Source organism: Lissotriton vulgaris, chromosome 12 (genome assembly GCF_964263255.1).
Source record: "Lissotriton vulgaris chromosome 12, aLisVul1.2, whole genome shotgun sequence".
Lineage (NCBI taxonomy): Eukaryota > Metazoa > Chordata > Amphibia > Caudata > Salamandridae > Lissotriton > Lissotriton vulgaris.
The window spans coordinates 768,845,657-768,863,985 of NC_141700.1; the positions used below are offsets into that span (position 1 = coordinate 768,845,657).

General features: G+C 47.1%; 1 protein-coding gene across 1 annotated transcript in view; it reads left to right on the forward strand.

Annotated features, from left to right (window-relative positions):
* YBX2 (Y-box binding protein 2) overlaps positions 1–18,329 on the forward strand; it is a 138,157-nt gene that overhangs the window by 51,284 nt on the left and 68,544 nt on the right. The window contains exons 5-7 of the mRNA XM_086946617.1: positions 6,871–7,167; positions 12,023–12,135; positions 12,294–12,459. Of these exons, the coding sequence (XP_086802743.1) occupies positions 6,871–7,167; positions 12,023–12,135; positions 12,294–12,459 (576 nt within the window). The remainder of the gene's footprint in view (positions 1–6,870; positions 7,168–12,022; positions 12,136–12,293; positions 12,460–18,329) is intronic.

An 18,329-nucleotide genomic window follows, 5' to 3' on the forward strand; every position in this document is an offset into this window, starting at 1 on the left:
TCTGAGGGCCCGCCCTTTTCCCGGGCTTCGCCCCGTGTGCGTCCCGCGGGGGAGGGTGTGTTTATATAGTGGGAGGGTGCAGGGGCGGGAAGAGACACCAGCTGCGCTGAGTTGTGAAAGCGCTTGGTATGCTGGATCTCACAGTCCCGGGCCCTGGTGCTGCTGTTCTCGGTTTTTCCCTCTGCGATCCCCGCCTGCGTGGATTGAGCTCCTGATGCCCAATATCGTTGTTAGCAAAGTCCATAATGGGCAGTGATTCCCAGCAAAAAGTACCAGCAAGGTTAACTGCAGCGAGCGGCTCCCGCGGAGCGGGGCTGCCAGCCGTAAATAGCCTGGGGAGGGGCAGGGGCAGGAAAAGACGCCAGCTGCGCTGAGTTGTGAAAGCGCTTGGTATGCTGGATCTCGCAGTCCCGGGCCCTGGTGCTGCTGTTCTCGGTTTACCCCGTGGCGATCCCCGCCTGCGTGGATTGAGCTCCTGATGCTCAATATCGTTGTTAGCAAAGTCCGTAATGGGCAGTGATTCCCAGCAAAAAGTACCAGCAAGGCAAAAAAAGTTAGTACAGAGGAAACGGGACTACTATACTCCAGTACTCTGAAATCAGAACTTGCTAGCCTAAATGAGAAGGGACTGAGGTGGATAGGCCACTGTTGTGACTGTTGCAATCTTTTTGTATGTTTAACATTGTACTGCTCAGTATGTGCCATGGGACTCCCAGCTCTACTACTAGGGTGATTAAAGCATGTGATTCTTTGAAAGATGCTAATACTGGAGAACTTCAGTTACAGGTAATTAATGCCTTTCACCTCTGAACTCTCCTTTTGAGCCTTTCCATAAGACCATATTGCAGTTTCTTTCATGGAACGTTGCTTTTTTAGAGCCTGTAGCTCACTAGCCCTCCTAGTGGATGTGATTGCAACTATCTACTGAGCCCTACTTGATCTCACAACAGGGTAGTGTTAAGGGGACACCCATCTTTTCTGCACTGTTGTATCATATCTTCATGTAAATCAAACTATTTCTCTTAATGTATTTTACCACGATCCTTAAAGCAGAGAACTCTTCACTCACTATATTTAGAGTGCTGAAGTTTTATTTAGACAAACTATTAGATGAGTCATCTTTGTAAATTATCATCCTCTCCAAATGGGATTAGCGTCCACTGAAAATGCTTGGATTGTACCCTGTATTGCCCATTACCAGTTGGGAAATAGAACTTAAGTTGGAACCCAAAATCTCTTTCAACTAGAGGAAAAGCACTGCTTGTCAAGGTTACCCTTTCAGAAATATGTAAAGCTGCGACTTGCAAATTCTACTATCTTGACCTATTAACTGAATGAAAACTCTCTTGCTGATACTTTGGTGGGCCATTCGACTCCATCTAATTAACGCGCCCAGATTTCTTTTGTTCCTTGGGTGTAATGCTTTATTTCCTACATGGACAGCTGCAGAGTAGGGATACGCCTGCTACACTGGCCCACATTTGACTATTGGCATCTTAAAATTCAGAATGTAATGTTACTTGTAATTCAGTCTGGGCGGTGAGCTCCACTCCTGGAGTTTGTGGAGATTTTGCACTTTGCGTTATGTGGAGCTCGCAGAGTTCCAAAAAACTCTGCTCTGCCTAGCGGAGCTCAGTTTTTTCCTCACTCGCGTTTGTCAGTGTCAAAGTGGCGAGAGGAAAATCCACCTCGCAGCGAGGTTTTTTCTTTCTCGGTCGTTTTCAAAGTTGGCAAGCAGGAGTGTGGAAAATCAACCTCCCAGATTTCTCATGCAGGTGGTCAGATTTCTCATTGCGAGTGGTCGCAACCGCTTACGTTGAGAACATTCCGTTCGCTTTGAGCAAGTTGCCGCTTTGGTAAAAATCTACTCTAGCGGCAGAAAAGTAGCGCCCGCTTGCGCTATGCATGGTGCTGTTAGCGATGATTGCACAATGCAGACATGCACCTGGCACAGAATCACCGGAGTAACATTTATCCAACACACTCTGCTGCTCGTGGAACTCTGGGTAGTGCTTTAATCTTTTGTACTTCGCAGAGTTCTGTGTATCAGAACTCTGCCCAGGCTTACTTGTAATGGGAATTGTGGATTGTAGGAAGATACTGAAGAAGTGGCGGCAGTGGTGCAGCGGCTGGGGGAGCAGGCAAGCGGATGTCCTTTGCAGCTGTCTTGGCCCTCAGAATATGGAGAGCTTGTTGCTACATTGCCATCACACCTAACGGGCCCCAGCTCCTGCAACCAAGTAGATGGAGCGGGGGGAGGGTTCGGCAGGCAGGGGGTGGCAGACTAGTGTAGCAGCTAGCTACAGCCTGCAGGAGACCCACGGAGGTGGCCTGACCAGTGTCCAGTGCAGCTTGAGTGATCGCCCAATAACCTCCATACCCCCTTGGTAACTTTTTCACTGAGGACGTTACTAGTAGTGCTACTGTTGCACTACATTGCTGTGATCCATTGCCTTGCTCCAGCCTGGAAGTCTGGGAGTACAAATAGTGATTTTAAAGTGACACAATCATTCATCAGCTAAATAAAGCAACCATGGTAAGCTTTACTTTTAAGTGGTTAGTAGTCTCTTTGCCTGGAAAGGAGTTCTGTGGGTTGATAAGTGGAGCAAGTGGGATAGGCTTTCTTCGCTGCCTGATCTAAAGTTCCCCCTACCAAGGGAATGTATATCTGGTCGGGTTCAAGAATAAGACCATATTCAAAACATACCAAAGCCCTTGTCCAATCCAAAAATGAGGCGTAAACCCATGCAGCCCACTATGGAAATAAAATCACCAGAAGTGGAAAACCTGTCGCGGAGGAAGGGGGAAGCAGTCTGTGCTCTGTAACAGAGGGACGGCGGACTCGCTCTACAAGAGGCTCAATCTGGAATTATTTTCGGTCTGCCAGTGTGCCTTTGGATTTGCCTTTAGTCAATGGTGCAATGGTCCTGGTTTGGACTAGTTTAGAACACACTTCACCTTTGGGGCCTAACTTATTCAGCATTCGCTCCAAATCCCCTTTGGCAGTGTGTTTGCAATTGTCTGAATCTGTTAGATGAAGCTTCAGTAGTAGACAATTTAAGTTGCCAGCAAGTGGTGCAGAGCACCTTGAACCCTGCCACGATTGACAGCCTACCCCAAAACTAGGTCGAAATTGATCAGGCACCCTCCTTACTGTCCCAGGCTTTCAAGATCGGTTATAACAAATCTAGTACGCATTGGCTGAATCGACTAACAATTTTAGTAGTTCTCCAAGTGCTGCAAAGCAAGGACCCAGGGAATGCTCACTTTTTCACCATAAAGTTGAATGCCCCTTTAGGAACGAATTTTTCGGTAAAGTTATAAACTCTCCATCCTTTATCCCAGAAATAGTCATGCCGTGGATCAAGAGTAAGGACATTTTTCACATCAGCTTTTAGCTGCCATGGAAGCACAAATAGGACATGCTTAACATGCCAATGATTGGACCGAGGGCTTGCAAGTGAGGATGTGGACTAGAGGATGTTTTCCGCTGGCTAGATTGCTGACATTGGTGCTGGAAACAAAAGTTCAAGCCTCTGGGTCGCATCCACTTCCTAGGATTCTGGGCAAATCACTTAATCTCTCGGTGCTTGAATGTGTCTTTGTGTAACGTAACCGGTGCTCATGTAAAGCGCTCCAATACCTTTGGGTAGAGTTTGCGCTATATAAATCTGCATTAAAAAAATCCCTGTTTCAGATTTGGTTTCGGAAAAGATCTCCACGTTGGAGCATAGAAGTGCCCGGCAGAATGTAATTCCTAGGGCACTTCGGCAGTCTAGTAAAATGGAACTTCAGATATACCTACTTCAGTCATTTGCAACACATCTGGCAGAAATAGAGCAAACTAACTCAATTGGACTTTAAGTTAAGAGCTCTGTATTTAGATAAACTGTGCTTATGTACTCCCTTTATAGACCATCTCAGTGCTCTCCCAGAAGTATTGAGCACCGGTGAAGGGCATTAAGAATTCCAAGGTGATTTCTTACCTGAAAACAAGCGTATTGCTGGAGGAGTTGGTCAGTGTTAAAATGAAGTCAGGAGGAGGAATTAAGTTCCCAATATAACAGCGGGAGCAGAGTCCGAGACAGTGTTACTCGGACAAGTGTGAGCAAGAAAAGTGTGATGCTAAGAGATCCATGAATTACAATTGAGCTAGTCCTGGGCAATCAAATCTGCAGCCTCACAGAGAATATAGTAAGGACTAGTCTTTCAAGGAGGGTAAAAAGCAAAGTAAAGAGCTTATATAAAAGAGGAATCTTTAAATAGTAGATGAAGCCTTCTAATATATTCCCAATATTTGAGTAGATAGACTGCCAAGGACCACCGGGCATCATCCTTGGATCGATCGAGTGGGTCAGGTGACAACGAAATAGGTTGATCGGCTACTGACTTGCCTTTGGGGAATGCAGTTTCCACGTGGGCTGTAGGGTCGAAATGTATGGGCAGCAGCAACAGGATGTCTGAACCGTTAAAGGGCGTAGGGACACAAGCAGTTTCGGTGAGCCTGCGTCAGTATACTTTAAGGTCATTGCAGGGTTACAGCTAAGAGCCTGCCTTTAAAGGGAGCTCCCCCGCCAATAGTTGCACAATGGACGGAATTGACTTGGACTGTCAGGGCTGTAAGGCAGGCCAGATGCCTGGACCCCCCCCTAGATGAGACTAACCTCTTTAGACCCCAAAAGGCATCTTGAGAAGAATAACTGCCAGGATCAGGTTGCTGGAGTCGGAGAACCTATGTGGAAATCAAGGCTCTTATCACGGACAAAGTGCCCTGACTCGGGGGCTATTGGACAGCTGGAACATAGAGGGTACAGCGGAATAAGAGGATACTACATTGATTAAACTGGTGGCGTCTAGATCTGTTCAATTGGTTAAAGGGGTGATGGCCCTTGATCTGCTGGAATTGGTCTATAGGGCTGTCTCAGTGCTGGGGTTGGCTAGGAATCTGTATTGGGAGGGGTCCAGGAAGGTGTGGTCTTCTCTGTACTGGGCGAGTTCCTGGCCGATCACTTTCTAGGATTTTTGCTGGATAGGGGAGCAGAGATGGGCTGCTAGTTTTTTAGTTCGGCTGGGTCTGTAGATGGTTTTTTCAGGAGGGGCCTTACTTCAGCGTGTTCCCAGTCCGCCAGAAGGAGGCCATGGTAATGAAGTGGTTTAGGATCTTTCTGAGCTAATCACGATAGTCTTGCTACTGAGGTTGAAGACCGGGTGGGGGCTTGGGTCCATGGGTGCTCCTGAGACAGTGTTCATGATGGAGATAGTCTCTTGTGTGGTGAGGGGGGTTCTCAGTGCGTTAGCAGATGTATTGAGTTTGAGTGAGCGAGTTGGTTGATTCTGTTGGCAGCGGAAGGCTAGGGATTGAAGTTTTGTAGATTGATATTGTTTAATGGAAGAAGTCCAAAAGGTTCAATAGTTCCTGGGAGAGAGATTTTGGGTGCTGCAGGATTGGTGAACTCCATGATGAAGAGTTCCTTACTATGGTTTGCGTGGTCTTTGATATGTTCTCCAGGTGGTGGTGGTACTGGTTGACAGCTGTCCTAAAGGCAGTGTGGTCTGCCTCTTTTTGCTCAGGCTCCACTTTAGTTGTTGGCAGTTGTAGTTGGTGGCGTGCAGTTCCTTGGTGAACCAGCTTGCTCTTTGCTTAGTTTTAACCTTGGCTGTCTTGGTGGGCGATTGAGTCTGTTCTATCTGGGAGGGTTTTTTGTTGCTGGTTTCTGGTCGTATAGTCTGGCAGGTGGGAGTAGTGGTCCACTGGTCTGATGCTCTTCGAGTTTCTTTGAGTGGATTTAAAGGGGCGGGGGGGGGCACAATGCAGACTTAAATGGGTCCTGAGATGAAGTGTATGCTTTAATGGTCCGATCAAGTTAGTGGAGTCATTGTACCCGACTTGGTCACTGGAGGTGGAAAAGGGGTTAAGCAAGTCGCACAATGTGGGTAGGGTCAGTGACAAGCTGCTTGAGACTGATGCTGCTCTTGCTCTCCAAGAGGTCGCTGGTGTTGTAATTGCTGGGGTCGGTGAGATGGAATTTGAGGTCCCATAGAAAGATTAGGTTCTGAGTAGATTGAGTGTGGTGATGAGTTCTGGGAATGCATTGCAAAATTTGGTGTGGGCCTTATCTGCAAGCAATGGTGTCTCTGGTGCTTTTTCAATCTGTGTAGTAGGAAGTTAAGGCATTCCGTTACCAGTGTCTGGTCATTAGGGGATGTTGAGCAGACTGTCCCTGTAGATCATTGCGATCCCCCCTTCGTGTTTGTTGGTCCAGTCCTGGTGTTATCTGGTAGCCTTCAGTATGGTCACTGACGTCCTAAACCATCCAAACAGTTTTAGATTGGTTTTTATTTAGACTGATTTCTTGCTAAATGCTGAAATGTGGTTTCAAAATTATATTACAACATATGCAGAACAAATGCAGTTAAATCTCCTTTCAGAATTGTAGAGGTGCCACTAGACTGTTCAGCACTGAGGTGGCTACCTCCAACTTAAGAATATACATGTATACGTGTGCCAATGTCCCTGCGTGCAGACGGGGCTTTTCTACTCCTAAGACTTGCGTGGGAACACCTACATCCAGCTTAGTGCAAAGAGTTGGTGGCTGAGCTGTAAAGCAGTCCTTACTCTGCTAGTGTACCTGGTGTCCAAATGCCTTCAGCTTAATACAGACTGTAATTGCTACTTGCTCCCTGTGAAAATGGAGCTTATATGTTCAGCAGCTGTACAGAAAAAAAAGGCAGAAAATCCTTGGGCAGATTGCTGGGATTTAGCTTTATTGCGAGGGTGAACACCCGAGGGGAGATTGAAAGTTTAATAATGCATCACATATGAACATTTTGCCTTCAGTTTCTAAAGTGTGGCTCTTGTTCTCACTCCAGGGTGCAGAGGCAGCGAATGTGACTGGGCCAGGGGGGGTGCCAGTCAAGGGCAGCAGATACGCTCCAAACCGCCGCCGTTTCCGTCGCAGATTCTTTCAGCCCAGGTTGGACCAGCAAGGGGAGTCTGGCGGGGAAGGTGCTCCCTCTGAGCAAGTCAGTGAAGGAGAGCGGACCGAAGACTCCTCACCGCAGCAACAGCGACCACAGCGGAGGCGCCCACCACCATTCTTTTACCGTCGTAGATTTGTGCGGGGCCCACGTCCCCAAAATAGACAGCAACAACCAGCATCATCGGAGGTGTGTGCATTACTTAAACCTAGCTTGTAGGCTAGCTTTTGCAATTGTATGTACTGTAGCAGAATCATGTTATTTTCTCAGACAAAACCTTGTGAACTCTATTGCAGCCATTACCTCAAACATGTCATGTGTAATGTTCTTACTGCTTCTAAATTTGCATATAAATACCATGTGATTTTATTTTTATTTTTGGTCTGAAACAAATGCAGTAATGTGTATCACAGATGGACCTTTCTGTATCATAAGCCTCATGTTTATTATTGCATTGAAATAACTAACATCAACTGCACTTGTATGCATCTTTAAGAAATGCAAAGTAAAGACCACGTCCCTCCCCCAGTTGCTGGAATTTAGCCTTGTTCAACAGTGCACTCCACCTTTACTTTGTTGCTAAGTCAGTCAAGTCAAGTCAAGTCATAGGATTTATATAGCGCACTACATACCCAGAGGGTCTCAAGGCGCTGAGGAGGGGGAGGAGGATTACTTGTCAAATATCCACGTTTTAAGTTGCTTTCTGAAAGCTAGGTGGTTCTGGGTAAGGCGAAGGTGAGTGGGGAGTGAGTTCCATGTTTTAGCAGCCAGGTAAGAGAAGGATCTACCTCCCATTGTGGTCTTGTTGATGCGAGGTACAGTGGCGAGGGCTTGGCTGGAGGAGCGTAGCTGGCGGGAGGGGGTGTAGGACAGTCTTGAGTTGAGGCATTCTGGTCCGATGTCGTAGAGTGATTTGTGTGCGTGGGTTAGCAGTCGGAAAGTGATTCTCTTATTGACGGGTAGCCAGTGGAGGTCTTTCAGGTGACCAGAGATGTGTTCGTTGCGTGGGATGTCTAATATGATTCTGGCTGAGGCGTTTTGGATTCGTTGGAGTTTCTTTTGGAGTTTAGCGGTAGTGCCTGCGTAGAGGGTGTTTCTGTAGTCCAGTCGGCTCGTGACCAGAGCATGGGTGACTGTTTTCCTGGTTTCGGTGGGGATCCAGCGAAATGTTTTTTTGAGCATGCGAAGAATGTTGAAGCAGGATGAGGATACGGCGCTGACTTGTCTGTTCATTGAAAGTGAAGAATCTAGGATAACGCCTAGGTTCCGTGCGTGGTCTGTCGGGATGGGTGCTTTTCCAAGGGCTTCCGGCCACCAAGAGTCATCCCATGCAGAGGGGGATGTACCTAGGATGAGGACTTCTGTTTTATCTGAGTTCAGTTTCAGACGGCTGTGTTTCATCCATTCAGCAACTTCTTTCATTCCTTCGTGTAGGTTAGTTTTGGCGGTGTTGGGGTCCTTGGTGAGAGAAAGGATCAGTTGAGTGTCATCCGCGTAAGAGATGATGTTGAGGTTGTGTTGGCGGGCGATGGTCGCGAGGGGGCTCATGTATACGTTGAAGAGGGTGGGGCTGAGGGAGGAACCTTGTGGTACGCCACAGATGACTTCGGTGGCCTCGGACTTGAATGGTGGAAGGCGGACTCTCTGGGTTCTTCCGGTGAGGAACGAGGTGATCCATTCAAGTGCTTTTCCATGAATTCCGATGTTGCTGAGGCGTTGTAAAAGGGTGCTGTGGCAGACTGTGTCGAATGCTGCAGAGAGGTCGAGGAGGATGAGGGCGACTGTGTCTCCATTGTCCAGTAGAGTTCGAATGTCGTCTGTTGCTGCGATGAGGGCGGTCTCAGTGCTGTGTTTTGCTCGGAAGCCAGATTGTGAGGAGTCGAGGGAATTGTTGGCTTCGAGGAAAGCAGCGAGCTGGTTGTTGACAGCTTTCTCGATAACCTTGGCCGGGAATGGAAGGAGCGAGATGGGGCGGTAATTTTTGAGTTCGGTGGGGTCCGCTGTGGGTTTTTTCAGAAGGGCGGTGAGTTCAGCGTGTTTCCAGTTTTCCGGAAAGGTGGCGGAGTTGAAGGAGCAGTTGATGACGTCTCGGAGGTGCGGTGCTATGACGGAGTCTGCTTTGTTGAAGATGTGGTGAGGGCATGGGTCTGTGGGGGATCCTGAGTGGATGGAGTTCATCAGGCGGATGGTGTCCTCAGTGGAAATTGGGTTCCAGTCGTTAAGGGTGTTCGCGGGGGGAGAGTGTTCAGCATGTGGTTGGGTGGGTTGGGCTCCGGGTTGGTTGTCGAAGCTGTTGTGGATGTCTGCAATCTTGTTGTGGAAGAATGAGGCTAGGGAGTCGCAGAGGGCTTGAGAGGGGGTGATGTCGTTGGGGTTGGCCGAGGGATTGGAAAACTCCTTGACGATGTTGAAAAGTTCCTTGCTGTTGTGGGCGTTGTTGTCAAGTCTATCCTTGAATGCTGTTTTCTTGGCCTTTCGGATTAGTTGGTGGTGAGTGCGGGTGGCGTTTTTGAAGGCGTCCTTGGTGCTGGTGGTTGGGTCTTTTTTCCACGCTTTTTCAAGGGTGCGGCAGCGTTTCTTGGACTTCTTAAGATCATCGTTGAACCATGAGGCCTTCTTGTTGCCAGGTTTGCTTTGACGTTTTTTCAGTGGTGCTAAGGTGTCGGCGGTGTTGGATAACCATCGGGTGAAGTTGGCGGCGGCTAGGTTTGGGTCCGAGGAGTGGGCTGGGGTGTTTAGAAGGAGCGAAGAGGAGATCTGGTCGGTGGAGATTTTGTTCCAGTTTCTTTGCAGAGTTGGTTGGAGGTGGTTGGTGGGTTTGGGCTTGTTGTAAGTGAAGTGAACGCAGCTGTGGTCAGTCCAGAGGAGATCCGTAGTGTGGCTGAAGGAGGCATGATTGCTGGAGGTGAAGATGGGGTCGAGTGTGTGACCTGCGATGTGGGTGGGGGAAGTGACCAGTTTAAGTCCGAGGTTGTCCAGGAGGGTGGTGGTGTTGCGGTCGTTGATCTTTTCAAGGTGAAAGTTGAGGTCTCCCAGAAGGATGTATTCTTTGGAAGGGAGCGCGTGTGGAGTGATGAAGTCCGTGATGTCTTCACTGAATTTTGCGCGGGGTCCTGGTGGTCTGTAGAGGAGGGTGCCTCTGAGTGTGGTTTTGGGGTCGATGTGGATCTGGAAGTGAAGGTGTTCGGAGTTGGCGAGGTTGGCGTCAGAGCTGGTTGAGATGCGGATTGATTTCTTATGAACGATAGCGATTCCTCCTCCTGTGTGGCTGGTACGGTCTTTGCGAGTGATCTTGTAGTCTTCCGGGATGGCAATGGTGATGTCTGGTGCGGAGGAAGCATTCATCTATGTTTCTGTTAGGAAGGCGATGTCTGGAGAAATGGTGTCTAGTAGATTCCATAGGTCAATGGCGTGCCTGTGGACTGATCGGGTGTTGAGAAGGATGCATTGTAGGTGGTTGGGTTCGGGAGTCAGTGGTGTGGTCGAAACGGAGATGTTGTCGGTGCTGCTGAATTTGCAGGAGTAGCAGGAGTAAGGTCCATGGGTTTGTCCAGGGGCGGCTTGGACGCAGTTGGGGGAGCGACCGGGGTTAAGGGCTAGGAGAGTGGCGGCATCGTAGGTAATGCGGGAGGGCTGGGCAGCGCGAGGACCAGGGGGTCTGGCGCTGGGCGTGGTCCAGGCGCGGACGGGCGTAGACGGGCTTACCTTTGGCGCACCTTTGGCGCACCTTCTGCGCGGCCGTAGCGCGTGGACGCTGCGTGTTGGGACATCTGACATAAATGGATAGTGGAGGGGGCGGAGCATGGGAGGGGCCGCTGGGAGGCGGTCTCGGGGAGGTAGAGGCGGGCCAGGAGAACTGACAACAACAACAAGATGGTGGCGGGCTGATTCAAAACGAAACCGGGGCACAGTCCGAGTCAAGCCTGAGCTATTATCATACAGTTACACACCACTGGTGGGTCCGGCCAGAAGCGCTGAGAAAACAAATGCCAGGCAGCACACATGTAAATGTAAACTCTAATTGCGTGCAGAAGCGCTATGACATTTAATATGTGCAGCAGGCAGCAGATAGTAAAGGAACCAGTTCTGTGCAGGAGCGCAGTATCCAGTCAATGCAAGCCGCGCAGTGAAGATTAAAAAAAAAATGAGCAATTCACGATACCAATCAATGCAAGCAGCGCGGTGAAGATTACAAATGAGCAATTCACGATACCAATCAATGCAAGCAGCGCGGTGAAGATTACAAATGAGCAATTCACGATACCAATCAATGCAAGCAGCGCAGTGATGATGGAAAATGAGCAGTTCACGATACCAGTACTCCTTCCAGTGCCAAGGGAGCGAGGGGAGCGACCGTGCAGGAGCAAGTCCAGTTGCTTCAATTTCCTCCCTGGTACTCGCCACCCTAGACTATTGTAACACTCTGTTTCTAGGTGCCCAGGAGAGTGTTATCGAAAATGCAGGCTATTCAGAACGCGGCCGCCAGGCTCCTAGGGCGAATCCCCAAATATCAACCGGTGTCACCCACCATAAGACAACTTCACTGGCTTCCGGTGAAGAAAAGGATTAAGTTCAAATCCTTGTGCTTGGTATACAAGGCCTTACACAATGCATGACCAGTGTTCTTCACTCAGAACCTAACCCCCTACTGCCCTTCCAGAACACTGCGCTCCTCCAGTTCCTTGGAACTGGTGGTCCCCCGAACCAAATCTGTCAACTGGGGTGACAGAAGATTTCTCGTAGCCGCACCGAAATTGTGGAACACACTGCCTCACTCAATCAAGACCAGTACCTCCCTCTGGTCTTTCCGCAAAAACCTCAAAACCTGGCTTTTTAATCAATGAACTTCAGCTCCCCTTGTTGGCTAAACATTGCAGTTACTCAGCGCCGAGATGCCCAAGGGCCTTCGTTCGCGCTTTACAAATGCTGTTATAAAGAAATAAATACATTTCCTTTAGCATCTGCTTTAATGTTCTCTGTTCTAGATATAAATGTTTTTGGGGTGCTGTTGTGTACACCAGTTTATTAATTGTCCTTTTCTTAGGGTACTGAGAACGAGGAGCCCAAAGACACTACTCAGCCGGTTCAAGATCAGCAACCTGCAGAGGCAGGTCAGGAGAGGCCCCAACCACGTCGCTTCCGCCCCAGGTTCCGCAGGTACCTACAAGTCAGTTTTTCTGACAACCTTCATATTGTCGTTGCAGGATGTGTGTTCGTTATAGTCCATGAGGATGGACGCAAGCTGGTTGCAGGTGAATGTGAGGTTTTGAAAGGGTTTAGTTATCTCATTTTTGTTTCCTTTATTCAACAACCAGACCTTTCCGCCCACGTCCCCCACAGCAGCCGACAACAGAAGGAGGGGACGGAGAGATCAAACCCGCGCCAGAAGGAGCTGCACGCCCTGAACCCCAAAGACAGCGTAACAGACCTTATTTCCAGCGCAGGAGGCAGCAGTCGACAAACCTGGCGCAGGCTGCTAAGGTAACGTGCTCCTTATGGGGATATGACTAGTGATGGTGTAGCCTTGCTAGTCGTGGCTAGAATTCCCTGGCATGTGAGCATTTACTTATGATCCACTCAGTTTGGCTACATACTTTGTGGCCTTTGTAGGTAGACTGGTATGCTTGCATGACTAGATGTTGCAAATCTTCAGGCATAGTAAATTAAATGCTAACATTTATACCTTTCAAACAAGGTTTCTCACATTATTTTGCTTGCTTTCTAGAACATTTTTTATGGTGTACTGTGGTAGTCGGATGTGCCTTTACTTGGCAGGATAGACTAGCCATTGGATTAATAACTACTCCATTTTCTAAGCTAATGGTTGTAGTATTGTATAGTTTTCTAGAATGAGATCTGTTGTAGATTAAGTTACTAAAAATGCAATGTCATGAATATTCCGTACCTGCAGAAAGGGATCTTACAGATATAAGCCTCTAAGGGTGTTGGTTGCTTTGGAGATATTGAATTTTTTTTACCATCTTTAATGGTTTTAAGTTAGTATAACTACATAAAGGTGTAGACACCCCAGGTATTTTCTTAGGTCCCAGACAGGCCTCAAGTTTGGAGTTCTACCGGAGGGTTGTTCTGGAGAGTATTTAAAAATGATAAATGAGACAAGTAGCTTCATAATGGTGCAGGTGTGAGGCCAGGTTAAAGCTCATCCTTTAGGAATATGAAAGTGCAAAGGGGTTCCTAAACTAATCGAACATCACTTCCTATGGATTGCAGAATGAGGCCTGATTTTATCTAGTATCCTTTTGAAAACCATAGGAAGGGATCCTTACAATAAAGGCTTCTGAAAGTCATCCATTGATTTGAACTGTCAGTGACGGGTTGCTAACCGATGTGGAGGCTTCACCATTTTCACAGTGAAGGTGAACTTTTATTTCAGTTTTGGTTTGATCCTGTTTTTGCCCCTTTTTCCCGTTTATTAATGTAATACTTTATTGGATCTAGGTTTTAAGGCCTTTCAATCGTGTCTCAAGCCTCCATGTGACTTTCAGAATTACAAATCAATTCTCTTTGAGTATAGTTGCAGAACTTTTACTGGAACTTAAGTTACTTTGGCAGTTCTAGTTATTGATATTTGGAGGGAAAGTCTAAGTAGCAGATTGCTTACTTAATCTGCCTGTCAGGCTGCGAAAAACAGCATGCTGGCATATAGGTTGAAACTCAGTGCTCAACCAACATGAAGGCTTTTTCCTGAAGTAAACCAGTTTCATTTAAGTGCTCTTAACCTTTGGTCGCAGGACACCAATTATGGCTTCCTGCAGAAAAGTGAATGGTAATGCTGATTAGACTATACATAGTGCATTCTGTGCACAAATGTGAACTGCAATTTCTCACAAGGAAAAATACTTTCCTTGTTATCATATCACTCAGAAGAGTTGGTGAGCTACAGGCATTCACTATAGAAGAACCCTTTTTACAAATGCACCAAAATAAAGTGGTTCTTCGGTCTAATCTAAAATTCCTTCCTGAAGTAATTTCTGCTTTTCATATCAATCTGTTTAGTTACCTGTGTTCTTCCCTCAACCAGATTCAGTGGCAGAATGTGGCCTGCACACATTGGATGTGAAGAGAGCATTGCTTTATTACATAAAAAGGACAACCTTTCTGTAACACAAATCAACCTTTTGTTGCTTTTGCTCCACCACACAAAGGCAATCTCATATCAATGAGGTATTGCAAGATGGATAGTCTGGTGCATTCAAATATGCTATTCAAAAGCAAAACTAACGTGAACAGCCCCCCCATTTTCCAGAACTCACTACACGCAAACTGGAGTCTTCTATGGCATTCTTCGGAAATACCCATAGATGACGTATGCAAAGCTGCAACATGGTCTACACCTCATACATTCACTCTGCACTAATTTGTAGATGTGTTAACAAGAAAAAAAGCTAGAGTGGGTCAGGCAGTTTTACTTGCACTATTTAAGACCACTGCAACAGATACAGGTTAGCCACATCTTTGGGGGATAACTGCTATATAGTCTATGCACAGCATATGATCTACAGCTCATGACTCTTAACGGAAAATGCTACTTACCCAGTATGCATCTGTTCTTGACTTATAGAGCTGTAGTCTTATGCGCCCACCCGACTCCCCGGGTACCTCTACCGGTTGCATAAACATCTGACTTGGAGACATACATAAATGGACATCTCCTTTTATTTTTACAAATAAAATATTAATTTCTCGGGGTTTTCACCTTGATTTAAGGGGAGTACAAGAAATGATGAGAGATTATGGGGATTATAAATTGTGAGGTTTGTTCATTGATATCTAAAGGGAGTTTTTTATGTGACTGAATGGTTTTACTGAGAAGCACATTTAAATATTGGAACCCTGAGAAGCCAAATCACTGGCATTCTTTTATAACCATTATTTTCAAGAAACATTTCACATTAGTCATATAAGTTTAATACAAAATAGATTCAACCCTCTGTATTAGTGTATTAATTTGGCATTGAAATAAATGAGTGCCCTATTTCTTGCATCCCGCCCACCCGCACTAAGATTTGAAGTCAACCAAGTCTGTCGACAAACTTGGCTCTCTCCTGCATTACTCAGTGAGACAAAGCCACCCCAAATGTCAGTCCGTTTTTTCAAAACTTGCAGCTTCATACCAATGTTTTCAAGCCACTGCATGTGATGGGATTTTCCTGGTCTTCCAGGGTCTCGGTATTCCAATTTTTGCCATAACCAGCAACATTGATGTCAAGTGCTTGGTTAGAACAGGCATCCCTTAGAAATCACGCAGAAGTGCAGTTTGTGCATGAAGTATTAAAGGCTCCCATTTCTTCCTCAAGTAGACCATATTTGCTGCCAGTATGTAGAAACTTTTTCTCACTCCCCTAAGACTTGGACCATGTCCCCTCAATCCTTCCCAAACTTCCAATAGTGATTTTCTGACTCGGTTTAGCCATGTGAAGCTTCACCAATGACTGGCATGTTAGTCCTATGCTTCAGATGGGCTTGTGACTTATTAGTCCTCATTATACATAGTGGCTGATAAAATTATGTCAAGGAGCTTGTCTTTTAAAAATACACTCCTTTTAAGTTTTTTGAACTCTAGTTTTTGACCACCATAAGAATTTGTCATTGAGGTGGACAATTGTGTTGTATATTAAAGTTCATGGAATTATGTGATTACATTAAGATAAGTGAATATTGTGTAAATGATGGCAAAACTAGTAATGTCCATGTTATTTTCTTGGTAGAAGTAATGCAGAAGTTATGACTGACAAATGTTATAATTTGATGTATGGCATGGCTTCACTAATTGAGAGAGCTTTGAGATGGATTCTGAAAATATGGGTTGATTTTTCTGATTTCAAAGATCTGCAGTGAAAGCCAGTGAAAGCAATTTCCATGATAATCCACATAGAAGGGCCTGGTAGTAATTCAGACTACCGCAACAGTAAGTGGTGGTTCAGCGCATGGAAAAAGTAAAGCCCCAGAGAATCCTCCTGCATATCAAGTGGGGCTGAATTTGTAGTGAAAGCTGCTCAGAGCTGGTCCCTGAATCCATCCATCCATGCTCTGCGTGGCCCCGTACTATATGGAATGTAGGACCCCAATCAGCAAGAGTATCCACCATGGCTGCAGCCTTGATGAGAACAGTTAACTCTTTGGCTGATTTAGGAAGATGTGATAGACAAATGTCACTTTACCCCATTCTTAGACTTTATGCTGTAGAACAGGTTTGAGGGAAGGCGAAAGCTTCAGTTGAAATAACTGACTTGGTGATGGATATTGTCAGTTGGATGTAGATAGTTGTCTGGAACCTTGTTACAAAGGCATTGTTGCCTGTGATGCATTTCTTAGTCCAGGGGTCTAAAGCAGGGTCCTGGATGTTGCCCCAGTATTGGAACTTTCATAGATTCCCATGCTTTGTATCATTCCCCGTCGTCGGAATGGGAGCCTCGGTAAATAGAAAATACCATAGTAGTAAGCACAAAGTGAAAAAATAGGCCTAGGCCTAATCTCATTTTGTAGCTTATCCACCTCTTTTTGTAAAAGAGACCAAAATTCTGCAGTAGCCAATCAGAGCAGCCTCACCCCATAGAACCTTCCTGAGAGAAGCTCAGAGCCTCAGATTTTCTACCGCACGTTGTGCAAGGGAGTCTCCATTGAGCTCTGCGCAGTTTTCTTCAGTTTTCTTGTTATTTCTTCAACTACTTGGATATTTACTCATCATGTCGGAGAAGAAAGCCCTTTTTAGAGCCTGTGCCACCTGCTCTAAAAAGAGGTTGTTTGTCGAGGACAAACACGAGGATTGTATCTACTGCTTGTATCCGGACCATAAACCAACAGGCTGTCCGATTTGCAGATCCTTCTCAGCAAAGACCTTGAGGGACAGGGAAGGACGTCTCCTCACATGGCTTCAAAAGATGAAGGACCGGAAGGATATTATCTCTTCGGACAGTGAGGGCTCCTAGTCGATGGTGTCATCCAGGAAGTCTCTGAAGAGGGGTAGGTCCCCCCTTTCTGCTTCAGAAGAGTCCCGTCACAAGGCCTTACCAGGGACCTCTGATAGGTCTGACAGGCCTGCTGCCCAAAAATCTCCTCACCACGGTGAAAAGGAGAGGCAGGGTAAGCCTGAGGAACAGTCCTCAAAGAAGGTGAAAAAGTCTTCAACAATCTCTTCACCTCCCTCGGAGAAGGATCGAGGGGTCAAGAAGCCTTCAACTCCTGTTCAGGAGGTCGCTTCAGACAAAAGGCAGAAGTCGTCGACGATTAAACTATCAGGTACGTCGTCGACGAGTGTTAAAAAGGACTACTCTGCCAAGGTTGCCTCGTCGACGGGCTCGTCGACGACGGCTGTGTCGACGACGCCTACACCGTCGACTGTTTTCAAGGCTCCAGATTCCTGTTCGTCGTCGACGAGGGTGACCATCTCCACGTCGACGACAATGACTGCAAAGCTGGCGTCGACGGCGGTGTCGACGACTAGGACGACTATGTCGACGACGCCGGTTACCATGTTGCTGACGACAAGCTCGTCGACTATCCCGTCGACGATACCACCATCGTCGATGAGTTCCACCTAGTCGACGGCGCAACCCCCGACGACGAGGACAGTGTCTACGTCTGCACTTCCACCATCGACGCAGACCCATAAGAACTTGCCGTCGACGACGGAATTTTCTGAAAAACATGTTTTTTCGCGTAAAAGGAGGCAAATAACGCCAGAGATGACGTCTCCTCGCCAGGTTCAGAGATTACCACCTAGCCTACTGTTGGAAGAGGACTCTGATGAAGAGACTTTTAGTGAATTTGGGCAAGCCTATAGCCCATCTGACCTCCAGGAGAAGGTTCAGGAGGTTAGCTCTGAGGAAGAGCAGATGGAACGACAGCACTATGTTCCAGAACATTATTATGCGGAGGAGCACACTACTACCAGGCACATGCCTTCACAGCATCCTGTGCGTCGGGTACCTGAAGGGATGGTGGCAATACCATCCACCTTAGTTGCGGGTTTACAACTTATGTTGCAGGACTACCGGCAACGTTTCCCTGCTCCTCCAGAAACCCAACAAGTGCGCCCCCAACACCTCCGCCTCAGACATTACGACCTGTGGCAGACCTTTCTTTGCCTCCAAGAGCGTGCCACTGAGCCGGAAGTGTGCCCACAAGAGGTGGTACAGGTGCAGGATACTGATGATGACGCTGCTTCTTCAGATGCGGACCAGCAAGCGGATCCTGATCAAGATCAACAGGCGCCGTGGAATACTGCTGACCCTATAGATCCAGACAACACAGATCCAGATAACAATACTTCGCCTCCAGCGGACGTTGGAGGGTTTCACAACCTAATGGACAGGGCATCCAAAAGATTT